We start from the raw sequence: 24,390 nt of genomic DNA, 5'->3' as shown, positions 1-24,390 counted from the left end.
CATTGCCCTCCCCAGGATAGGCAGTGCCCCCCCCCCCCTAGCCAACCATTTCTCCCCCCCCACCCAGGACAGGTAGTGCCCCCCCCTAGCCAAACATTGCCCCCCCCCAGGACAGGTAGTGCCCCCCCCATAGCCAAATATTGCCCCCCCCCCAAGACAGGCACTGCCCCCCCAGCCAAATATTGTCCCCCCAAGACAGGCGGTGCCCCCCCATAGCCAAACATTGCCCCCCCCAGGATAGGCAAACATTGCCCCCCCAAGGCAGTGACTCCCTCCCCAAGTTAAGCATAGCCCCCCCAGACACTCATTGCCCCCCTAAGGCAGGCAGTACTCCCCACCCCCAACCCGGGGGGGGTCACTTCCCGCCCCCCGCAGACATAGCACCACCCCGGGCGCTGTTGGGGTACCTCCCCCATCCTCCCCCCCCCACTCCACTTCCATGCCCCCCCCGTTTCTGGGCACTGCACCCCTGCCCCCCAACCCCCCCCCCCCCAGCACCGTAGCCTCCAGTATGGGCAGCCCCCCCCCCCCCCCAGGTTGGCTCTGCGCCACTGCCTCCCCCCCAAAGACTGAGTAAGCCCCCAAACGGGACACTGCCCCCCCAAAGTGAGCAGCCCCCCCTCCCATGGGGGTGGCACCCCAAAAGAGGGGCCACGCTCCGTCACCAGCCCCCCCCCCCAAAACCCACCCCCTATATGGGGGGGTTGGATGCCCTCAGCACCCACGGGGTGCCAGCAGGGGGTCCGACCCAACTCCCAACCCCCCAGCACCCCCAAACCAAGCTGGGGGCACCGGCATGCGGGGACCCCCCCCCCCAGCACCCCCAAACCAAGCTGGGGGCACCGGCATGCGGGGACACCCCCCCCCCCCAGCACCCCCAAACCAAGCTGGGGGCACCGGCATGCGGGGACCCCCCCCAGCACCCCCAAAGGAAGCTGAGGGCACCGGCATGCGGGGACCCCCCCCTCCAGCACCCCCAAACCAAGCTGGGGGCACCGGCATGCGGGGACCCCCCCCCCCCAGCACCCCCAAACCAAGCTGGGGGCACCACCCCCTCCCCCAGCCTCCCGCCCCGGAAGCAGCTTGGGGCGGGGGGGGCACATCAGGCCCCTTGTGTCCCCCCGAGCCCTGCAGGTCCCTACCTGTGCCAGTGGCTCCGGTGGCCTCGGGTGCCAGGGAGGGTGGGTGCCAGGGAGGTGTTTGGGTGGGTGTCAGGGTCCGGTGGGTGCCAGGTGCCGATGGGTGCCAGGCTTTCGGTGGGTGCCGGGTTCCGGCGGGTGCCCAGTCCTGGTCGGTGCCCAGGTTTTGATGGGTGCCAGGTCCTGGTGGGTGCTAGGTGCCAGTCTGTGTCAGGTTTAGGTGGGTGCCAGGCTTTCGGTGGGTGCTGGCTTCCAGTGGGTGCCCAGTCCTGGTCGGTGCCCAGGTTTTGGTGGGTGCCAGGTCCTGGTGGGTGCTAGGTGCCAGTGGATGGCAGGTTTTCGGTGGGTGCCAGGTCCTGGTAGGTGCCGCGTTCCAGTGGGTGCCGGGTCCCGGTGAGTGTCAGGTTCCCGAGTGGGTGCCGGGTCCCGCTGGGTGCCAGGTCCCGGTGAGTGCCGGGTCCCGCTGGGTGCCAGGTCCCGGTGAGTGCCGGGTCCCAGTGGGTGCCAGGTCCCGCTGGGTGCCGGGTCCCGGTGAGTGCCGGGTCCCAGTGGGTGCCGGGTCCCAGTGGGTGCCGGGTCCCGCTGGGTGCCAGGTCCCGGTGAGTGCCGGGTCCCAGTGGGTGCCAGGTCCCGGTGGGTGCCACGTCCCGGTGGGTGCCGGGTCCCGGTGAGTGCCGGGTCCCGCTGGGTGCCAGGTCCCGCTGGGTGCCGGGTCCCGCTGGGTGCCGGGTCCCGCTGGGTGCCGGGTCCCGCTGGGCGCCGGGTGCCGCTGGGTGCCAGGCTGTGTCCCTGCCGAGCACCCGTCCGAGTCCCCTAATCCGGCACCGGAGCCGGGGGGGTATTTTTAGCCGCCGGCGGAGCGGAGGGAATGCCACCCACCGGGGCCTGGCACCCCCCCTCCTGGCGTCCCCAGCCCCATCCTGCTGTCCCACGGAGGGTGACGCCACCCCTCGGGGCCGCTCCGGTGCCAGGCTGGCTCGGGAGGGAGGGGGGAGGCTGAGGGGGCCCTTGTGCCATCGGGGAGCTGGGGACCCCCAGGCTGGCCGTGGGTGAGAGCTGTGTCCCCGGCACGGTGTCGCGGGGCGGCGGGGGGAGGGTTTGGCACTTTAATTGGACCCCCTTCATTAGCGCCAAGTTCATTAGAGGCTCAGAAGGGGCTTTGTGTCGGCGGGGACAGGCTGTGCCCATGCCACCGCGGCTGGCACGGATGGTGCCGGGGGCGGGGGGCACCGTAAAGGGACAGAAAAAGCCCCCGGCGCCCCCGTGGGCTGCTTTAGGGGACCTTAAAGCCCTCGGATTCTGGGGGGGGGGGGGGACACACTCGCAGCACTTTTGGGGGGACCCCACACCCCCCCACACCCCCAGCTTGGGTCGGGTGTCCCCTAAGGTGCCACTCCTGCACCCAGAAGCAGCTGCGGCAGGATGGGGTGGGGGGCACCCACCTGCCCTCTCTGCCCCCTCCCCGGGGGTGTGGGAGGGGTCTCTGTGGTCCTGCTGGGCTGGGGAGGAGGGCGCTGAGCCCAGCAGGAGGAGGAGGAGGAGGAGGAGGAGGAAGGCTGAGCACAGGATCCCATTAAAGAGCTTAGGCAGCAGGAGGGCGAGGGGTGGCACCCACAGGGCAGGATTATTGGGGGGGGGGGCTCCTTACCCACCCCCGACCCCCGCCCGGGGTAATTAGCTCCCATTCCACCCGCGGCAGGAATCCCCCAGCGCCACCCCCCCCGACCCCCCCTCTCACCACCCCAACAGCACCCCGGGGTGGGGGGGACACGGGACGGGACACACAAGCAGGGCACCCAAGCCCTCCCCAGCCCTGAAGCCCTTCCCCAATGCCAGCACAACCCACGGCGGGGGGGACACACAACCAACCCCCACGGCCCCACGGGGGGGACACCCCCAGACCCATGTAACCCCTGTGAGACATCTTGGGGCGGGGGGGGGGGGCACACTCAGGGGGGCATCCCCACGGGCAGGAGCTGCCAGGCTTAGATAAAGCCCCTGGTGCCCACCTCGCCGAGATGCTCATCTTATTTTTGTACCCCCCCCCCCCTTTTTCCCCCCTCCTTATCGCCCCCCTCCCGCCCCCCCCGATCCCTAATCTTTGCCATCTTGGGCTAATTGGATTTCCTGGGTCACATGGCGAGATAAAAAGTCCCCAAATCCCGGGGGCCGGGAAAAATCAGGTTATCCATGGGGAATTAAGGGAGAGAGCGGGGGGCAGCCGGCCCGGGAGGACCCAACCGAGCTCTAACCTGCCGCTGGCCACCCCCTCCCTCCCTCCTTCCTTCCCTCCCTCCTTCCCCGACGGTCGCCACCTTCGGCTCGGCGCCCGCCCGGCTCCGAGCCTTCGCCCGAGGGCTTCGCTTCTTTCTCCCCCTCCTCATCCACCGCCCGCCCCCAGGGTGCGTGCGCGGAGCCCCGCGGAGAGCTGGAAGAGATCGGGGACCTAGACCTGCTCGAGGAGTTAGAGGAGGAAGAGGAGGCCATGGGGAGCGGGGCCAGCGCCGAGGACAAGGAGATGGCCAAGAGGTCCAAGGAGCTGGAGAAGAAGCTCCAGGAGGATGCCGATAAGGAGGCCAAGACGGTCAAGCTGCTCCTGCTTGGTAAGGGAGGAGAGGAGGGGTGGCCCTGGGAGGGTGCAGGAGATGTGTGCCCCCAACCCCCCCCCCCCGGACCTCCCCCAGACCCTCTTGATCTTGGGGGTGGGCAGAGAGGAAGAGCAACCATGAAGAGGGGACAAGGATGGGGATAGGGATGAGGACAGGGATAGGGATGGGGAGAGGGATGGGGAGAGGGATGGGGATAGGGACAGGGATGAGGACAGGGATGAGGATGAGGACAGGGATGAGGATGAGGACAGGGACAGGAACAGGGATAGGGATGGAGACAGGGATAGGGATGGGGACAGGGATAGGGACAGGGATGAGGATGAGGACAGGGACAGGGATAGGAACAGGGATAGGGACAGGGATGAGGATGAGGACAGGGATGGGGATAGGGAGAGGGACAGGGATGGAGACAGGGACAGGGATAGGGACAGGGACAGGGATAGGGACAGGGATGAGGATGAGGAGGGATAGGAACAGGGATAGGGACAGGGATGAGGATGAGGACAGGGACAGGAACAGGGATAGGGATGGGGACAGGGAGAAGGATGGGGACAGGGACACGGATGGGGACAGAGATAGGGACAGGGAACTCTCAACCCTGTCGTCTTCTGGTGCTCTGCTCTCCTTCAGGCCAAGGAGAATCCCTGCCCTGCTGCCCTCCTCAGCTGATGAGTTCCCCTTGAGGTTGTCCCCCCAGCTGGATGTCCCCAGGGGTTGTGCCCAAGGGTGGCACCAGCTCTTGATGGCACCTAGACAAGTGGCAGGGCCAAAAGAGACAGCCCAGGGATGGGGAAGGCACTACCAGGGCACCATGCCTCACCTGGGCACCACATCCCACCAGGGCACCATGCCCCACCAGGGCACCACGTCCCACCAGGGCACCACGTCCCACCAGGGCCAGGCTGCAGCACATCTCAGAGGGGTCAGCAAGACCCTGGGGAGTGAGCAGCACCCCCAGAACCCTACTGCTGGGCACGGGGCCGGGGCAAGGGAGCGCCTTGGGGGTCCCTCTGAACCCCACTCGAGCGGTGGGGGTGACCCCCCGGGGAGCCATCCGAGGGCCCTGAGGGGCAGGGGCCGCTGGCAGAGGCTTATCCAGGTGGGGGGGCCGGGGTCAAGGCGATTAGCAGCCTAATTCTAAGCGGCTTCCTGTGCTGCCCTAAGCTGCTTAGGGCACCCAAGCCACCACTTGTGGTGCCCGCGGTGGGTGGGAGTAGGAGACCCCCCCTAGGATCCCCCCAGCGCCCCCATGAGACCCCAGCCCAGTGGATCTCCACCCCCCCTGGAGGTCCCTGAGGTGTGGTCCAGCTCTGAGTGCAAGGGGAGGATGGGCACGGGGGTGATGAGAGGAGGAGGAGGATGGGCTGGGTGTGAGGCTACGGGGGGGGGCGGGGTGGGGTGATGGCAGAGCAGGAAGGGGCTCCAGGAGGTGCCCCCCCGGTGGGGCACCAGGGCTGTGGGCAGCACTAAGATGTCCTCCCACCCTTCTGCAGGGGCTGGAGAGTCAGGCAAGAGCACCATCGTGAAGCAGATGAAGTGAGTATGGCCTGAAGCAGCCCAGCTCGGAGGGCTGGGGGAGGGCCACCAGGACGAGACCCCAGCCCCCCTCGGGCAGGAGGCGGCAGGACCTCGGTCCCCCCCTGCCCTGCCCTGCCACATCCACGCCGCTGCTGGCGCTCTGCTGATGCCCAGGCTGGGCTGGCGCCGGGAGGGGAGGGGGGGGGAAACCTCGGGGTGCCAGAGCTGAGGGTCGAGGACACTGTGCCCCCCTCCCCCCGCCCCAGGATCATCCACCAGGACGGGTACACGCCCGAGGAGTGCATGGAGTTCAAGGCCATCATCTATGGCAACATCCTGCAGTCCATCCTGGCCATCATCAGAGCCATGTCCACGCTGGGCATCGACTACGCAGAGGCTTCCCGGGCGGTCAGTGGGGCTGGTTGTGCCCGTGCCCCCCCCCCCCCCCCCCCCCCAAGTTGTCCCCATCCCCCCCCCAGTTGTCCCCATTCCCCCCCCCCCATGTCATCCCCGTCCCCAGTTGTCTCCACCCCCCCAGTGATCCCCATCCCCCACCCCCAGCTGTCCCTATCCCCCCCAAGTTATCCTCATTCCCCCCATGTTATCCCCATCCCCCCAAATTATCCCCATGCCCCCCAGTTGTCCCCATCCCCCCCCAAGTTATCCCCATTCCCACTTGTCCCCACCCCCCTCAACTTGTCCCCATCCCCCCCCCCTTATCCCCATACCCCAGAGTTGTCCCTATCCCCCCCCAGCTGTCCCTATGCCCCCCAAGTTATGCTCATCCCCCCCAACAGTCCCCATCCCCAGTTGTCCCCACCCCCCCAGTGATCCCCATCCCCCCCAAGCTGTCCCCACCCCCCAACTTGTCCCCATCCCTCCCACTTATCCCCATCCCCCCCAAGTTGTCCCCACCCCCCCAGTGATCCCCATCCCCCCCAGCTGTCCCTATCCCCCCCAACTTGTCCCCATCCCCCCCAGTGATCCCCATCCCCCCCAGCTGTCCCTATCCCCCCCAACTTGTCCCCATCCCCCCCCAGTTGTCCCCATCCCCCCCCGTTATCCCCATCCCTAATTGTCCCCATGCCCCCCAACTTGTCCCCATCCCCCCCCAGTTGTCCCCATCCCCCCTGGTTATCCCCATCCCTAATTGTCCCCATCCCCCCCCCCCAGCAGTCCCTATCCCCCCCAGCTTGTCCCCATCCCCCTCCCCACCTCCCCCATCCCCACCCTGCCCTGCCCGGGGGCTGGGAAGTCCTCCGGGCTGAGGTCTGCGGCGGCCTCGGTGCCGCCCAGCCCCGGGGGGGTAGGGGGGCGGGGGGCAGGGGGTGTGTGGGGTGCATCTCCGGGCGCCAGGGGCCGGTGCCAAGGGCTGGCTGCGGCAGGACGATGGGCGGCAGCTCTTCAACCTGGCCGACTCCATCGAGGAGGGCACCATGCCCCCGGAGCTGGTGGACTGCATCCAGAAGCTGTGGAAGGATGCCGGGGTCCAGGCCTGCTTCGACCGGGCGGCAGAGTACCAGCTCAACGACTCCGCCGCCTAGTGAGTGTGCCAGGGCGGGCACCCGGCCGGGCACGGGCAGGGGGGCGCAGGCACAGCCCCCCCCCCCCCCCCCCCGGCGGCTCGCTGCCGCCTCCCACCCGGCCCGCAGTGATTGATTCCCTCAGGGCTGGGAGGGACCTCAAGGCTCAGCCGGCTCCGACCCCTCCCCTGCCCTGGGCAGGGACACCCAGGGGCACATCCCGGGCAGGGGGGAGGCTCCACAGCCTCCCTGGGCAGCCTGCTCCAGGCCCCCAGCAGCCTCACACCGAAGGAGTTTCTCCTTGGGTTTCAACTCTCCCCTCTTCAACAGCTCAGGGAATAGCCCTGGATGTGTGCCATGGGATCACAGAGCTGCTGAGCTTGGAGGTCACAGAGCTGCCAGGGCTGGGAGGGAGCTCAGGGCTCAGCCAGCTCCAAGCCCCTGCCATGGGCAGGGACACCTCACCCCACAGCAGGTTGCTCACAGCCACCTCCAGCCTGGCTGCAAACACCTCCAGCCAGGAGGCTTCCACCACCTCCCTGGGCAGCCTGTGCCAGGCTCTCACCACCCTCCTGGCCAACAACTTCTTCCTCACAGCCAATCTCCAGCTCCCCACTTCTAGTTCTGCTCCATCCCCCCCAGTCCTGTCCCTCCCTGACCCCCTCCAAAGTCCCTCCCCAGCTTTCCTGCAGCCCCCTGTAGAATACCCCAAGGCTGCTGCCCTCCAGCCCACCAGTGCCATCTTCCAGCCCACTGGAGCCATCTGTCCCTCCAGTGCCATCCTCTGCCCTCCTGGTTCCATCCTCTGCCCTCCTGGTTCCATCCTCCATCCAACCAGTGCCATCCTCCAGCCCCAGCTGGTGCTGTCCCCATCCCACCAATGGCCATCCTCCTCCATCTCACCAGTGCCATCCTCCACCCTTCTGGCACCATATTCCATCCCACCAATGCCATCCTTCATCTCACAGTGGCATCCTCCACCCTTCTGGTGCCATCCTACATCCCACCAGTGCCATCCTCCACCCTTCTGGTGCCATCCTCCATCCCACCAGTGCCATCCCCCATCTCACCAGTGCCATCCTCCACCCTTCTTGTGCCATCCTCCCTTCCACCAGTGCCATCCTCCCTCCCACCAGCATCTCCTTCCATCCTACTGGTGCCATCCTCCATCTCACCAGTGCCATCCTCCACCCTTCTTGTGCCATCCTCCCTCCCACCAGCATCTCCTTCCATCCTACTGGTGCCATCCTCCATCCCACCAATGCCATCCTCCATCCCACCAGTGCCATCCTCCATCTCACTAGTGCCATCCTCCACCCTTCTGGTGCCATCCTCCATCCCACCAATGCCATCCTCCATCCCACCAGTGCCATCCTCCACCCTTCTGGTGCCATCCTCCCTCCCACCAGCATCTCCTTCCACCCTTCTGGCACCATCCTCCATCCCACCAGTGCCATCCTCCACCCTTCTGGCACCATCCTCCATCCCACCAGTGCCATCCTCCATCCCACCAGTGCCATCCTCCACCCTTCTGGCACCATCCTCCATCCCACCAGTGCCATCCTCCATCCCACCAATGCCATCCTCCATCCCACCAGTGCCATCCTCCATCCCACCAGTGCCATCCTCCACCCTTCTGGCACCATCCTCCATCCCACCAATGCCATCCTCCATCCCACCAGTGCCATCCTCCCTCCCACCAATGCCATCCTCCATCTCACCAGTGCCATCCTCCGCCCTTCTGGTGCCATCCTCCCTCCCACCAGTACCACCTTCCATCCTACCGGTTCCACTGGGCTGCAGCCCCCTCTGGTGCCCCCACCCCAGTGTCCCTACCGCCCCCCCAGGGCCGCTGCTGCCCTGGATTCCTGGGCTTTGGCACAGAGCTCAGCCCTCAAACCGGCCCCAAAAAGCCATTTGGGGGGGGGGGGGGGGGGGAGGGGAGGGGACACAGGCCGTGGGCAGCCCCTCAGCAGTGTCCCCTCCCCGCCTGTCCCCTCCCAGCTACCTGAACCAGCTGGACAGGATCACAGCCCCTGGCTACCTCCCCAACGAGCAGGATGTGCTGCGGTCCCGAGTGAAGACCACAGGCATCATCGAGACCAAGTTCTCTGTCAAGGACCTGAATTTCAGGTGGGGGATCCCCAGACCCTCCCCCCCCAGCCCCCCTCATCCCCCCTTCACCCCCCCAGCCCCCCTCCCCCATCACTTCCCCCCCGGCCCCAGCGGTGGGGAGGAGGTTCTGGGCTGACCCTGATGCTGCAGGGAGCACCAACCCCACCCGGAGCAGGGCACTGACCCCTGCCAGGGTGCTGGCACCAGGACCTTAGGGGTGGCAGGGGCAGGTGTGTCACACCCCTTTGCCATCCTTGTCCCCTCCCCACCCTTGTCCCTTCCCCACCCTTGTCTGCCTCTCCATCCTTGTTCCCTTCCCCTTCCCATCCTCATCCCATCCCTGTCCCTTCCCCACCCTTGTTCCCTCCCCTCCTCATCTTTGTCCTCTTCCTATCCTTCTCCCTTCCCCTCCCTATCCTTGCCCTCTCCCCATCCTTGTCCCCTTCCCCTCCTTATCCTTATCCCTTCCCCTCCCCATCCTTGTCCCTTCCCCCCTACCCTTGTCCCCTCCTCATCCTTGCCCCCTCCCCATCCTTGTCCCCTCATCTTTGTCCTCCTCCCCACCCTTGTCCCCTCTCCACCCTTGTCCCCTCTCCTCCTCAACCTTGTCCCTTTCCCTCCCCACCCCTGCTCCTCTTCTCCCCACCCTTATCCCTTCCTCTCCCCATCCTTGTCCCCTCCCCATCTTTGTCCCTTCCCCTCCCCTTCCTTATCCTTTCCCCATCCTTGTCCCTTCCCCTTCCCACCCCCATCCTTATCCTCTCCCCTCCCTATCCTTATGCCCTCCCCATCCTTTTCCCTTCCCCTCTCCATCCTTGTCCCACTCCCTACCCTTGTCTCCTCCCCATCCCTGCCCTCTCCCCATCCTTGTCCCCTTCCCCTCCCCATCCTTATCCTCTCCCCTCCCTATTCTTATCCCTTCCCTTCCCCATCCTCGCCCCCTCCCCATCCTTGTCCCCTCCCCATCCCTGTCTCCTCCCCTCCCCATCCTTGTCCCCTTCCCCCCCTATCCTTGTCCCCTTCCCCTCCCTATCCTTGTCCCCTTCCCCTCCCCATCCTCATCCTTGCCCCCTCCCCATCCTTGTCTCCTCCCCATCCCTGTCTCCTCCCCACGCCTGCCCCTCGGCAGGATGTTCGACGTGGGCGGGCAGAGGTCGGAGCGCAAGAAGTGGATCCACTGCTTCGAGGGCGTCACCTGCATCATCTTCTGCGGGGCGCTGAGCGCCTACGACATGGTGCTGGTGGAGGACGACGAAGTGGTGCGTGCCAGGCCGGCCAGGGCTGCCCAGCCACGGCTGCAGAGGAGCCGGGGGGGGGGCTGCAGGGGGAGGGAGCCCAACCCCCCCTGCTCCGGGGGCTCTGGGAAGGGGGCGGGAGATGGTGGAATGGGTTGGGTTGGGAGGGGTCTTCAAGGTCGTCCAGCTCCAGCCCCCTGCCAAGGGCAGGGACACCTCCCACCGGCCCAGGATGCTCAAGGCCTCATCCAGCCTGGTCCTGAACACCTCCAGGGAGGGGGCAGCCACAGCCTGTCCCAGGGTCTCACTGGAGATCCAAGCTGGGTCCAGCTGATCCCAGCAACCATCTCAGCGCTGACTCTGGGGCACAAGCAGCACAACCAAGGCCATCCTGCCCTTGAGGAACTCTTCCCCCTGGTCCTCCTGAGTAGCCACCAAGGGCTCCCAACACCAACCTCCTCCTGAGAGCCACCATCCCACCTGGGAGCCACCATCCCACCTGGGAGCCCTCCCAGGAGCAGGAAAACCTCCCAAGAGAGGAGTAGGAGAAGAGACACTGACTGGGCTTGGAGAAGGAAGATGTCACCCAGAGGAGGAAGGTGATGGCCCCAACGTGGCTCACCTCTGGGAAGAAGCAAAGGGCTGAAGAGGAGCACAGCAGGAGCAGAGAAGGAGGAGGAGCAGGAGCAGGAGCAGGAGCAGGGCAGGAGCAGGGCAGGAGCAGAGTAGGAGCAGGAGCAGAGCAGGAGCTGAGCAGGAGCAGAGTAGGAGCAGGAGCAGAGCAGGAGCAGAGCAGGAGCAAACCAGGAGCAGGAGCAGAGCAGGAGCAGGAGCAGGAGCTGAGCAGGAGCAGAGCAGGAGCAAACTAGGAGCAGGAGCAGAGCAGGAGCAGAGCAGGAGCAGGGCAGGAGCAAACCAGGAGCAGGAGCAGAGCAGGAGCAGGAGCAGGAGCAGAGCAGGAGCAAACTAGGAGCAGGAGCAGAGCAGGAGCAGGAGCAGGAGCTGAGCAGGAGCAGGAGCAGAGCAGGAGCAAACTAGGAGCAGGAGCAGAGCAGGAGCAGAGCAGGAGCAGAGCAGGAGCAGGAGCAGGAGCAGAGCAGGAGCAAACTAGGAGCAGGAGCAGAGCAGGAGCAGGGCAGGAGCAAACTAGGAGCAGGAGCAGAGCAGGAGCAGGAGGCCTTCTCCCCTGCCTGGCACCGTGTGGCCTCGCTGGCATCTCCTACCAGATGTGGCTCCTGCCATGGCTGCTCCCCAAGGCTCTGGGCTCCTGGGGCCATCGCTGGGACCTGGGCCAAGGTTGGCCTCCACCACCCCTGGGGCTCCCCAGGGCCAGGCAGGGTCCCAGAGCCCTTCCTCAGCCATGAAGGAGCAGCCTGGGTCAGCTGCATGAGGGATGCAGAGCTTCTGCCCCGTGGAAGCCCCCAGGAGAGCCTGGGGCACAGCCCCTGCGCAGGATTTGGCCCTGCTGGTGCCCTGCTCAGCGAGAAGCTGCTGCAGTGGGAAGCTGGACAAGGCCAAACCGTCCCTGGCAGCCCTGCAGGAGCCTCCTGGTACCCTGCAGAGATGGAGGAGCTCAACCTGCCCTCAGCAGAGCAGCAACAGCCCTGGGTGAGACTTAGCTGCAGCTGCCTGCAGCCTGCTCCTGCCCAGGATGCTCCTGCAGCCAGCTGGGGGCTGGAGGCCTGGCTTGGAGCTGCAGCTTTGCCTCCTGCCTGCTCCTCTGCAGAGCTGCAGGGTTTGGAGCTGCAGCTTTGCCTCCTGCCTGCTCCTCTCCAGAGCTGCAGGGTTTGGAGCTGCAGCTTTGCCTCCTGCCTGCTCCTCTCCAGAGCTGCAGGGCTTGGAGCTGCAGCTTTGCCTCCTGCCTGCTCCTCTCCAGAGCTGCAGGGTTTGGAGCTGCAGCTTTGCCTCCTGCCTGCTCCTCTCCAGAGCTGCAGGGCTTGGAGCTGCAGCTTTGCCTCCTGCCTGCTCCTCTGCAGAGCTGCAGGGTTTGGAGCTGCAGCTTTGCCTCCTGCCTGCTCCTCTCCAGAGCTGCAGGGCTTGGAGCTGCAGCTTTGCCTCCTGCCTGCTCCTCTCCAGAGCTGCAGGGTTTGGAGCTGCAGCTTTGCCTCCTGCCTGCTCCTCTGCAGAGCTGCAGGGCTTGGAGCTGCAGCTTTGCCTCCTGCCTGCTCCTCTCCAGAGCTGCAGGGCTTGGAGCTGCAGCTTTGCCTCCTGCCTGCTCCTCTCCAGAGCTGCAGGGCTTGGAGCTGCAGCTTTGCCTCCTGCCTGCTCCTCTGCAGAGCTGCAGGGTTTGGAGCTGCAGCTTTGCCTCCTGCCTGCTCCTCTCCAGAGCTGCAGGGTTTGGAGCTGCAGCTTTGCCTCCTGCCTGCTCCTCTCCAGAGCTGCAGGGCTTGGAGCTGCAGCTTTGCCTCCTGCCTGCTCCTCTCCAGAGCTGCAGGGCTTGGAGCTGCAGCTTTGCCTCCTGCCTGCTCCTCTCCAGAGCTGCAGGGCTTGGAGCTGCAGCTTTGCCTCCTGCCTGCTCCTCTGCAGAGCTGCAGGGCTTGGAGCTGCAGCTTTGCCTCCTGCCTGCTCCTCTCCAGAGCTGCAGGGCTTGGAGCTGCAGCTTTGCCTCCTCCCTGCTCCTCTCCAGGGCTGCAGGGCTTGGAGCTGCAGCTTTGCCTCCTCCCTGCTCCTCTCCAGGGCTGCAGGGCTTGGAGCTGCAGCTTTGCCTCCTGCCTGCTCCTCTGCAGAGCTGCAGGGCTTGGAGCTGCAGCTTTGCCTCCTGCCTGCTCCTCTGCAGAGCTGCAGGGCTTGGAGCTGCAGCTTTGCCTCCTGCCTGCTCCTCTCCAGAGCTGCAGGGTTTGGAGCTGCAGCTTTGCCTCCTGCCTGCTCCTCTGCAGAGCTGCAGGGCTTGGAGCTGCAGCTTTGCCTCCTGCCTGCTCCTCTCCAGAGCTGCAGGGTTTGGAGCTGCAGCTTTGCCTCCTGCCTGCTCCTCTGCAGAGCTGCAGGGCTTGGAGCTGCAGCTTTGCCTCCTGCCTGCTCCTCTCCAGAGCTGCAGGGCTTGGAGCTGCAGCTTTGCCTCCTGCCTGCTCCTCTCCAGAGCTGCAGGGCTTGGAGCTGCAGCTTTGCCTCCTGCCTGCTCCTCTGCAGAGCTGCAGGGCTTGGAGCTGCAGCTTTGCCTCCTGCCTGCTCCTCTCCAGAGCTGCAGGGCTTGGAGCTGCAGCTTTGCCTCTTCCCTCAAAGAGGGAGGGACTCAGGAGGGAGTGGAGCACCTCATCCATCATGGATCCTAACCTCAGCACCACCTGGATTGGTCCCAGATGCTCACAAAGGAGCACAGAGAGGGTTTGGATGGGCAGCAGGGACTGCAGCACCTCAGCCATCATGGATCCTAACCTCAGCACCACCTGGATTGGTCCCAGATGCTCACAAAGGAGCACAGAGAGGGTTTGGATGGGCAGCAGGGACTGCAGCACCTCAGCCATCATGGATCCTAACCTCAGCACCACCTGGATTGGTCCCAGATGCTCACAAAGGAGCACAGAGAGGGTTTGGATGGGCAGCAGGGACTGCAGCACCTCAGCCATCATGGATCCTAACCTCAGCACCACCTGGATTGGTCCCAGATGCTCACAAAGGAGCACAGAGAGGGTTTGGATGGGCAGCAGGGACTGCAGCACCTCAGCCATCATGGATCCCACCCTCAGCACCCTCTGGAATGATCCCAGGAGCACAGAGAGGGTTTGGATGGGCAGGAGGAACTGGAGCACCTCAATCATCATGGATGCCCTCCTCAGCACCACCAGGATTGGTCCCAGGAGCACAGAGGATATTTGGATGGGCAGGAGGGAGTGGAGCACCTCAGTCATCCTGGATCACATCCTCAGCACCACCAGGATTGGTCCCAGGACCACTGAGAGGGTTTGGATGGACAGGAGGGACTGCAGCACCTCAGCCATCATGGATCCTCTCCTCAGCACCCCTCTGGATTGATCCCAGCAGCACAGAGGATGTTTGGCTGGGCAGAAGGAACTGGAGCACCTCAGCCATCATGGATCCCACCCTCAGCACCACCAGGATTGGTCCCAGGAGCACAGAGAGGGTTTGGATGGGCAGGAGGGACTGCAGCACCACAGCCAACATGGATGCCCTCCTCAGCACCAGCTGGATTGATCCCAGGAGCACAGAGAGGGTTTGGATGGGCAGAAGGGACTGCAGCACCTCAGCCATCATGGATCCCATCCTCAGCACCACCAGGATTGGTCCCAGGAGCACAGGGGGTGGTGGGATGGGCAGGAGGGCCTTGGGCACAGGAGCAGGGACACCAAGTGCTGGGGGCAGGAGAAGCCTCTCCAGCAGCCCAGGGAAAGCTCTTGTCTGGGGAACTGAAGGGGTGGTCTGGGGGGTCTGGGGGGGGGTCTGGAGTGGCCCAGGGGGTGTCCAGCCTGGTGACTGGGGTCCCTCCTTGGCCTGCAGAACCGCATGCACGAGTCCCTGCACCTCTTCAACAGCATATGCAACCACAAGTTCTTCGCAGCCACCTCCATCATCCTCTTCCTCAACAAGAAAGACCTCTTTGAGGAGAAGATCAAGAAGGTTCACCTCAGCATTTGCTTCCCAGAGTATGATGGTGAGTTAAGGGTCACAGGGCTGGAAGGGAGCTCCAGGCTCAGCCAGCCCCAACCCCCTGCCATGGGCAGGGACCCCTCACACCACAGCAGGTTGCTCACAGCCAACTCCAGCCTGGCTGCAAACACCTCCAGCCAGGAGGCTTCCACCACCTCCCTGGGCAGCCTGTGCCAGGCTCTCACCACCCTCCTGGCCAACAACTTCTTCCTCACAGCCAATCTCCAGCTCCCCACTCCTAGTTCTGCTCCATCCCCCCCAGCTCTGTCCCTCCCTGACCCCCTCCAAAGTCCTTCCACAGCTTTCCTGCAGCCCCCTGCAGCTCCTGGGAGGCCACAATGAGGTCTCCTGGGAGCCTTCTCCTCTCCAGCCTGCACAACCCCAACTCTCTCAGGCTGTCTGCAGGGCAGAGCAGCTCCAGCCCTCTGCTCCTCCTCCTGGCCCTGCTCTGGACACCTTCCAGCCCCTCCAGAGCCTTCCTGGCACAGAGGCTCCAGACCTGGCCCCAGAGCTGCAGCTGTGGTCTCAACAGAGTGGAGCAGAGGGGCAGAATCCCCTCCCTGCCCTGCTGGCCACACTTCTGCTGCTGCAGCCCAGGCTCTGCTTGGCTCTCTGGGCTGCCAGTGCTCCCTGCTGGCTCCTGCTGAGCTTCTCCTCCCCCAGCACCCCCAAGGCCTTTCCTGCAGGGCTGCTCTGCAGCCAGTCCCTGCCCAGCCTGTGTCAGTGCCTGGCATTGCCCTGCCCCAGCTGCAGGACCTTGTCCTTGGCCTTGTTGAACCTCCTGAGGTTGTCCTGGGCCCAGCTCTGCAGCCTATCCAGGTCCCTCTGGATGGATCCTTCCCTCCAGCCTGTCCAGGATAGATCCCTTCCCTTTAGCCTGGCCAGGATGGATCCCTTCCCTCCAGCCTGCCCAGATCTCTCTGGATGGATTCCTTCCCTCCAGCCTGTCCAAGATGGATCCCTTCCCTCCAGCCTGCCCAGCTCCCTCTGGATGGATCCCTCCCCTCCCACCTGTCAGCAGCACCACACAGCTTGGTGCTGAGGCTGCCTCAGTGCCACTGTCCATGGCACCACCGAAGCTGTTAACCAAGCCTGGTGCCAGGACTGATCCCTGAGGGACTCCATTTGTCCCTGGCCTCCACTTGGACACCTGAGACCCCCTCCCCAAAATAACCCCACCCCACCCAAGCAAACCCCACGGGCACAGCACCTTGGCTTGGGATGGTGCTGGGATCAAACCAAGGTCCTGCAGGCAGGAGTAGAGGAGGAGGAGAGCAAATGTGGGCTCAGGAAGGTGCTTGGAAGGGTTGGGGTGGAGTAGAACAGCTTCTGTGGGGGTGTTGCTAGGTGCAGTTGCCACCCAACCCTTCCCCTCCTCCTCTTCCTCCTCCTCTGGAGGAAGATTCCAAATCCAGGCTTAAAAACCCCCAAGCCCTAAGCATCCCCTGGAGCAGGCTGCCCAGGAAGGGTTGGGGAGTCTCCTTCTCTGGAGCTGGTCAGAAGCCCCCTGGATGTGACCCTGGGTGCCCTGCCCTGGGTGCTCCTGCTCTGGCAGGGGGTTGGACTTGATCAGCTCCAGAGGTCCCTTCCAGCCCCTAACGTTCTGTGAGATTCCCTGCTGCTGATTCCCTGCTGCTGATTCCCTGCTTCTGATTCCCTGCTGCTGATTCTGATTCCCTGCTGCTGATTCCCTGCTTCTGATTCCCTGCTGCTGATTCTGATTCCCTGCTGCTGATTCCCTGCTGCTGATTCCCTGCTTCTGATTTTCTGATTCCCTGCTGCTGATTCCCTGCTGCTGATTCCCTGCTGCTGATTCCCTGCTGCTGATTCCCTGCTGCTGATTCTGATTCCCTGCTGCTGATTCCCTGCTGCTGATTCCCTGCTGCTGATTCTGAGTCTCTGCTGCTGATTTCCTGCTGCTGATTCCCTGCTGCTGATTCTGATTCCCGCTGCTGATTCCCTGCTGCTGATTCCCTGCTGCTGATTCCCTGCTTCTGATTCCCTGCTGCTGATTCTGATTCCCTGCTGCTGATTCCCTGCTGCTGATTCCCTGATTCTGATTTTCTGATTCCCTGCTGCTGATTTCCTGCTGCTGATTCTGAATCCCTGATTCTGCTTCTGCTTTTCTGTTTCTGATTCTCTGCTTCTGACTCCTGATTCTGATTCCCTGATTCTGATTCCCTGCCTCTCTGCTTCTGCTTCTCTGCCACTGATTCCCTGCTTCTGGTTCCCAGATTCTGATTCTCTGATTCCAATTATCTGATTTTCTGCTTCTGCTTCTCTGCTTCCCTGCTTCTGAATCTCTGCTTCTCTGCTGCCAATTCCCTGCTTCTGCTTCCCTGCTGCTGATTCTGATTCCCTGCTTCTGCTTCCCTGCTTCTGCTTCTGATTCCCTGCTTCTGATTCCCTGCTGCTGATTCTGGTTCTCTGATTCTGGTTCCCTGATTCTGATTCTCTGACTCCCTGTTCCTGATTCTCTGCTTCTGATTCTCTGCTTCCCTGTTTCTGATTCCCTGCTTCTCTGTTTCTGATTCCCTGCTTCTCTGTTTCTGATTCCCTGATCCTGCTCCTGCTGCCCTGCTCCTGCCTCCCTGCTCCTGCCGCCCTGCTCCTGCCTCCCTGCTCCTGCTGCCCTGCTCCTGCCGCCCTGCTCCTGCCTCCCTGCTCCTGCTGCCCTGCTCCTGCCTCCCTGCTCCTGCCTCCCTGCTCCTGCCTCCCTGCTCCTGCTGCCCTGCTCCTGCCGCCCTGCTCCTGCTGCCCTGCTCCTGCCTCCCTGCTCCTGCCTCCCTGCTCCTGCCGCCCTGCTCCTGCCGCCCTGCTCCTGCCTCCCTGCTCCTGCTGCCCTGCTCCTGCCTCCCTGCTCCTGCCGCCCTGCTCCTGCCTCCCTGCTCCTGCCTCCCTGCTCCTGCTGCCCTGCTCCTGCCTCCCTGCTCCTGCTGCCCTGCTCCTGCCTCCCTGCTCCTGCCTCCCTGCTCCTGCCTCCCTGCTCCTGCTGCCCTGCTCCTGCCTCCCTGCTCCTGCTGCCCTGCTCCTGCCTCCCTGCTCCTGCCGCCCTGCTCCTGCCTCCCTGCTCCTGCCGCCCTGCTCCTGCCTCCCTGCTCCTGCTGCCCTGCTCCTGCCTCCCTGCTCCTGCTGCCCTGCTCCTGCCTCCCTGCTCCTGCCTCCCTGCTCCTGCTGCCCTGCTCCTGCCTCCCTGCTCCTGCTGCCCTGCTCCTGCCTCCCTGCTCCTGCTGCCCTGCTCCTGCTGCCCTGCTCCTGCCTCCCTGCTCCTGCTGCCCTGCTCCTGCCTCCCTGCTCCTGCCGCCCTGCTCCTGCCTCCCTGCTCCTGCTGCCCTGCTCCTGCCGCCCTGCTCCTGCCGCCCTGCTCCTGCCTCCCTGCTCCTGCCGCCCTGCTCCTGCCTCCCTGCTCCTGCTGCCCTGCTCCTGCCGCCCTGCTCCTGCCTCCCTGCTCCTGCTGCCCTGCTCCTGCCGCCCTGCTCCTGCCTCCCTGCTCCTGCCGCCCTGCTCCTGCCGCCCTGCTCCTGCCTCCCTGCTCCTGCCTCCCTGCTCCTGCTGCCCTGCTCCTGCCGCCCTGCTCCTGCCTCCCTGCTCCTGCTGCCCTGCTCCTGCTGCCCTGCTCCTGCCTCCCTGCTCCTGCTGCCCTGCTCCTGCTGCCCTGCTCCTGCTGCCCTGCTCCTGCCTCCCTGCTCCTGCTGCCCTGCTCCTGCCTCCCTGCTCCTGCTGCCCTGCTCCTGCCTCCCTGCTCCTGCTGCCCTGCTCCTGCCGCCCTGCTCCTGCCTCCCTGCTCCTGCCTCCCTGCTCCTGCTGCCCTGCTCCTGCTGCCCTGCTCCTGCCTCCCTGCTCCTGCCGCCCTGCTCCTGCTGCCCTGCTCCTGCTGCCCTGCTCCTGCCTCCCTGCTCCTGCTGCCCTGCTCCTGCCTCCCTGCTCCTGCTGCCCTGCTCCTGCTGCCCTGCTCCTGCCTCCCTGCTCCTGCCTCCCTGCTCCTGCCTCCCTGCTCCTGCCGCCCTGCTCCTGCTGCCCTGCTCCTGCCGCCCTGCTCCTGCCTCCCTGCTCCCCTGCCGCTCCTCTCCCCCGGGGTGGGGGAAGCAGCTCGGCAGCGAGCTGGGTTTGGCCTCTTCCCTTCAGGCCCCAACACGTTTGAGGACGCTGGGAACTACATCAAGACCCAGTTCCTGGACCTGAACATGAGGAAGGACGTGAAGGAGATCTACAGCCACATGACCTGTGCCACAGACACCCAGAACGTCAAGTTCGTCTTCGACGCCGTCACGGACGTCATCATCAAGGAGAACCTCAAGGACTGTGGCCTCTTCTGAGCACCTCCCTGCCAGGTACCTGGGGGCTGGCTGCTGAGCCACAACCCCCAGGCTTGGTTTTGGGGGCTTGGGGTGTGGGGGTGAGGATGTGGCACAGCCAGCTCCAGCCCTGCTCAGGGACCCCCAAAGCGTCCCGCGGGGAGCCCCAGGGCAGCTTCGGCTCGGCCACGAGGAACAATTTCTGCCCTCAGAAGGTTGTCCAAGCCTGGCCCAGGCTGCCCAGGGGGGTGGTGGAGCCTTCATCCCTCTGTGGGTGCTGTGGTTGCAGGGCCAGGGAGTGCTGGGTGCTGGTTTGCTCTTGCTGAAGGAAATGAGAGGCAGTCCCTGCAAGGAGGACACTGAGGGGCTGGAGAGGAGCCAGAGAAGGGCAACAGAGCTGGGGAAGGGTCTGGGGAGGAGCAGCTGAGGGAGCTGGGGGGGTTGAGGAGGCTGAGGGAGACCTCAGTGCTCTCTGCAGCAGCCTGGCCTAGGGTCAGCTATGGTGTGGGCAGCAGGGGCAGGGCAGGGATGGTGCCCCTGGGCTGGGCACTGGGGAGGCCACAGCTTGAGTGCTGGGTTCAGCTCTGGGCTCCTCACCCCAGGAAGGACCTTGAGAGGCTGCAGCAGGGCCAGGGAAGGGCAACAGAGCTGGGGAAGAGGGCTGGGGAGGAGCAGCTGAGGGAGCTGGGGGGGTTGAGCCTGGAGCAGAGGAGACTGAGGGAGACCTCATTGCTCTCTGCAGCTCCCTGAGAGGAGGCTGCAGCCAGGTCAGGGTTGGGCTCTGCTCCCAAGCAGTAAGTGATGGAATAAGAAATGGCCTCAGGCTGCCCCAGGGGAGGTTCAGCTTGGCCATGAGCAACAATTTCTGCCCCTTGAGGCTTGCCCAGGCCTGGCCCAGGCTGCCCAGGGGCAGTGGTGCAGCCTCCATCCCTGGAGGGCTTTCAGAGCCCTGGAGCTGTGGTGCTGAGGGCCCTGGGGTGGTGCTGCCCTGGGGCAGGGCTGGGTTGAGGCTTGGCCTGGATGATCTTTAGGGTCTCTGCCAACCAGAGTGGTTCCATGGTCCTGCTCTGCAGGTGATGTCCCCCCCTGAGGTTTTGCCATCAAACATGGTCTGGAAAACCCCACCTGGAGTGGAGGATGTGCTGGGAGGTTTTGGGGGTCCCCCCCCCCAGCATCCCCACAGGGTTCAGTTCCCTTCCCCAGCTGCTTCCCAAAGCAGGAGCTGCTCAGCCCAGGTTTTGAACTCATTTGGGTGGGAAGGGAGCTTCAGAGCTCCTCCAGCCCAACCCCTGCAGCCTTCTCAGGGACCCTCCAGCTCCTCCCTTGTCCCTGGGAACTCAGAGAGAGGAAGGAAATGCAGCAGGCAGGGTGGGCAGGGACCCCCCAAGCAGGGTTTGGAAGGTTGTCCCAGGGCAGGTCCCCTCCAGGCAGGTTCCCCCTCAAGCAGTTCCCTCCCCCCAGGCAGGTCCCCTCCAGGTAAGTCTCCCCCAAGCAGTTCCCCCCCCAGGCACATCCCCTCCAGGTAGGTCCCACAAAGCAGGTGCTGTGTCCCCCCCCAAGGCAAGTCCCCTTCAAGTAGGTCCCCTCCAGGTAAGTGCCCCCAGGCACTTCCCCCCCTCCAAGCACTTCCCCCCCCAAGCAGGACCCCCCCCAGGCAGGACCCCCCCAGGCAGGTGCCCTCCATCTAGGTGCCCTCAGAGCAGCTTCCACAGAACCTCCACTTCTGATGCCAAGCAAAGTGGAGCTGCTGTGCCCAGGGAGCTGGCAGGCAGCAGGCAGGCAGTGGGCAGGCAGCAGGCAGAGGGCAGGCAGAGGGCAGGCAGGGGGCAGGCAGAGGGCAGGTGGCAGGCAGGCAGTGGGCAGGCAGGGGCCAGGCAGCAGGCAGGGAGCTCTGGGGGGCCCCAGGGCACAGGCAGCAGCAGGAGCTGGGCAGCAGAGGGGTCAGGAGGGTTCAGCCCTGCTCTGGGGCACTGCAGTTCCCTGTCCCTGGGCAGGGTGTGAGGAGAAGCTGTGTCCCTGTGCCCACCTTCCCTCTGCCCTGTGCCCACCCTTCCTGTGCCCACCCTCCCTCTACTCTGTGCCCACCCTTCCTGCACCCTGTGCCAACCTTCCCCATGCCCTGAGCCAACCCTCCCCGTACCTTGTGCCCACCCTCCCTCTACCCTGTGCCCACCCTCCCCATGCCCTGGTTCCCTGCCCTCCCCACGCCCTCTGCCCACCCTCCCCCGGCCCTGGCAGCCCTGCCCAGGCGCTGGGCAGCCTCTGACCTCCTCTTCTCGCCCTTCCTCCCCGGCAGAAGAGGGAAGGACCCCTGCGTCCTGTCGCCGTTCTGCCGAGCAGAGCCAGATGGATCCAGCAGGAGACCCCCAAGGCACCCAGCCCCCGGACCCCAGCCCCCACTTTTTCTACGGCCTGCCCGCCCGGGACCCCTCCTCCGGAGCCCGCAGCTGGAGGGGGCCGAGGCTGAGCCTCCCTCCTCCCTTCCCCGGCCACTTCCTCTTCGGTTTCGGATGCGTTGTAGAGGAGAGACCCCTGCGGTGCGGCACCGAAGAGCCTGAGCTCCCCTCCCCCCCCGCCCCCGCCCCGAGCCAGCCCCAGAGGTACCCAAAGGTCTGAGCCCCCCCTGCACCCCCTGCCCTAGGGTGGGCAGCGCCGGGGGGCCAGGCTCTGCCCCCCAGCTGCGTCGCTCCCCGAGGGGAATCCATCGGAGCAGGAGGGGCTGGGAAAGGGGAGGGGGAGGCAGAGAAACCTGCAATGAGTTTGGCTTGGAAGGGACCTTGAGGAGCAGCCAGCTCCAGCCCCCTGCCCTGGGCAGGGACACCTCCCCCCAGCACAGCTTGCTCCTGGCCTCATCCAGCCTGGTCCTGAGCACCTCCAGGCAGGAGGCAGCCACAGCCCCCCTGGGCAGCCTGTGCCAGGCTCTCCCCAGCCTCACTCTCCCTAATCCCAGCCCAGGAGAGCTGCAGAGCTCAGCTTGTTGCCCCCTCTGTTGCCCCCTCCTGCAGCTCTGTCTCTTGGGCAGCATCTTCACAGCACCACAGAATGGTTGGGCTGGAAGGGACCTTGAGGAGCATCCAGCTCCAGCCCCCTGCCCTGGGCAGGGACACCTCCCCCCAGCCCAGGCTGCTCAAGGCCTCATCCAGCCTGGTCCTGAACACCTCCAGGCAGGAGGCAGCCCTGGGCAACCCCTTCCAGTGCCTGCCCACCCCGGGAGCCAAGCAGACCCTCGGCAGAGGGAATCGAGGAGGGGAGGGTTCGGTGGCCTGAGGCAGGCCCTGGAGGGGTTGTGGCTGGGGGGAGGGTCAGGGGCTGGGGGTGGCATCACCCTGAGGGAGCAGGCAGGGGCTGGCTAAGGAGGAGATGGTGTCTGGGCAGGGCTTCTGTCGCTGCTCAGAGCTGATTGTGCTCTTGACTGCTTGTACATAACCCCTGGGGCTGTAGCTGAGCCCTGTGTCCCCTCCCGGCCCAGCCCGGAGCCCACCAGCAGCTTCCACCCCCTGTAGGAGAACCCAAATAAAGGAGCAGGCAAGGACCTGGGGCTGGCTGCTGCCTCTCCTTCCTCCCCTGCCCTGGCTGTTCCCCAGCCCTGCTCCCACCTCCCAAGGCCCTGCAGCAGAGGCTGTTCCCCAGCCTGTGCCTTCCTTCCCCCCTCAAGCTCCTGCTGAGGGCAAAACTGCTGCCCAGGGTGGGCACAGCCCTGGCAGCTGGTGGGGATGGGTGAAAGGTGGCAGCAGGCCACCAGCAGCCAGAACACCTTCAGCACCCTGCCTGGCTCCTGAACGTGGCTCACAGCGACCCCAAGAAGGTTCCAGGCTTGGGGCAGAGGGGCTGCAAACTGCCTGGAGGGGAAAGGGCTGGAGAGCAGGGCTGGGGAGGAGCAGCTGAGGGCCCAGCTGGCACCAGGCTGGGTGGCAGTGAGGAGCTGCTGCAGGCTCTGCAGAGGGCCCTGGGCAGGCTGCAGCCAGGGGCTGAGGCCAAGGGGATGAGGATCACTAAGGCCAAGGGCTGGGGGTTGCACTTGGGGCACAACAACCACAGGAAGGCTCCAGGCTGGGGGCAGAGGGGCTGGGAGCTGCCCAGCAGGAAAGGCCCTGGGGGTGCTGGGTGCCAGCAGCTGGAGAGCAGCCAGGGGGTGCCCAGGGGGGCAGGAAGGGCAGCAGCAGCCTGGCCTGGAGCAGCAGTGGGGTGGGCAGCAGGGGCAGGGCAGGGATGGTGCCCCTGGGCTGGGCACTGGGGAGGCCACAGCTTGAGTGCTGGGTTCAGCTCTGGGCTCCTCACCCCAGGAAGGACATTGAGAGGCTGCAGCAGGGCCAGGGAAGGGCAACAGAGCTGGGGAAGGGGCTGGGGAAGAGGGCTGGAGAGGAGCAGCTGAGGGAGCTGGGGGGGTTGAGCCTGGAGCAGAGGAGGCTGAGGGAGACCTCATTGCTCTCTGCAGCTCCCTGAGAGGAGGCTGCAGCCAGGTCAGGGTTGGTCTCCCAAGGAGCTCCCAAGGCTGCCCCAGGGGAGGTTCAGCTTGGCCTTGAGGAACAATTTCTGCCCCTTGAGGCTTGCCCAGGCCTGGCCCAGGCTGCCCAGGGGCAGTGGTGCAGCCCCCAGCCCTGGAGGGGTTTCAGAGCCCTGGGGCTGTGGTGCTGAGGGCCCTGGGGTGGTGGTGCCCTGGGGCAGGGCTGGGTTGAGGCTTGGCCTGGATGATCTTCAAGTTCATTCCCAGCCTGATTCAGTGATGCTCTGAATCCCCCCTGGCTGTGGGGTGGTTCCTGCAGGCTGATTCCCTCCTCCTGCTCCATCTGCTGCATCCTTGCCCAGGGGCACAGTGCCCTGGGGAGGGGGTTGGAAGCTCTCCACCCCAGCAGACTGCACAACCTCTCTGGGCTGCCCAGGGCAGTGGTGGAGCCCCCAGCCCTGGAAGTGGTCTCCAAGCTGTGGTGCTGAGGGCTGGTGGTGCCCTGGGGCAGTGCTGGCTTGAGGCTTGGCTTCAGTCCCCAAAGCTCTCTTCCCTCCTAAGCCCTTCCAAGAGCCTTCCTCACCTTCCATCCCCACTCCCTTCCCACCACTCCTCACCCCCAGGGAAGGAGGGGGGAGGCAGAGAATGAAGTGCAGAGCAGGCTGAGAGGTTCACTCACCAGTTTAATACTGCCAACAACTACACCAGACTGGGACTGTACAGCTGACAGACTGGGGGCAGAGGGGGCAGGAGGAGCTGGGGGGTGGGGGGGGAACTCAGAACATCACTGGGGGGCAACACAATGGCAAAGGAGGGAGGGGGCAGGGGTTTGGCACCACATATACAAAGTCAAGGCATGCTCAGGACAGCTTGGAGGGGGGGGTTTGGGGAGGGGGAGTCCAGACAAGAG

General features: G+C 65.1%; 1 protein-coding gene across 1 annotated transcript; it reads left to right on the top strand.

Moving 5' to 3' along the window:
* The first annotated feature begins 3,456 nt into the window (after positions 1-3,456).
* On the top strand, positions 3,457-21,441 carry GNAT2 (G protein subunit alpha transducin 2). Its single transcript, XM_054176561.1, has 9 exons — positions 3,457-3,742; positions 5,242-5,284; positions 5,533-5,674; positions 6,652-6,809; positions 8,794-8,922; positions 10,034-10,163; positions 14,592-14,745; positions 18,867-19,072; positions 21,333-21,441. The coding sequence occupies exons 1-8, from the start codon at positions 3,625-3,627 to the stop codon at positions 19,055-19,057; spliced, it is 1,065 nt and encodes a 354-aa protein (XP_054032536.1). The 5' UTR covers positions 3,457-3,624; the 3' UTR covers positions 19,058-19,072; positions 21,333-21,441.
* The last annotated feature ends 2,949 nt before the right edge of the window (positions 21,442-24,390 follow it).

This window comes from Dryobates pubescens, chromosome 35 (assembly GCF_014839835.1).
Source record: "Dryobates pubescens isolate bDryPub1 chromosome 35, bDryPub1.pri, whole genome shotgun sequence".
Classification (NCBI taxonomy): domain Eukaryota; kingdom Metazoa; phylum Chordata; class Aves; order Piciformes; family Picidae; genus Dryobates; species Dryobates pubescens.
The sequence above is the reverse complement of the archived record's forward strand: the minus strand, read 5'-3'. Positions and strand labels throughout refer to the sequence as shown.

What these genes read in the sequence shown, in the direction of transcription:
- GNAT2 (XM_054176561.1), top strand. Translation starts at nt 3,625, where the DNA reads ATGGGGAGCGGGGCCAGCGCCGAGGACAAGGAGATGGCCAAGAGGTCC. An exon ending in GTCAAGGACCTGAATTTCAG is followed by an intron (nt 8,923 to 10,033) that starts GTGGGGGATCCC and finishes GCCCCTCGGCAG; the next exon opens with GATGTTCGACGTGGGCGGGC. An exon ending in TTGCTTCCCAGAGTATGATG is followed by an intron (nt 14,746 to 18,866) that starts GTGAGTTAAGGG and finishes TCTTCCCTTCAG; the next exon opens with GCCCCAACACGTTTGAGGAC.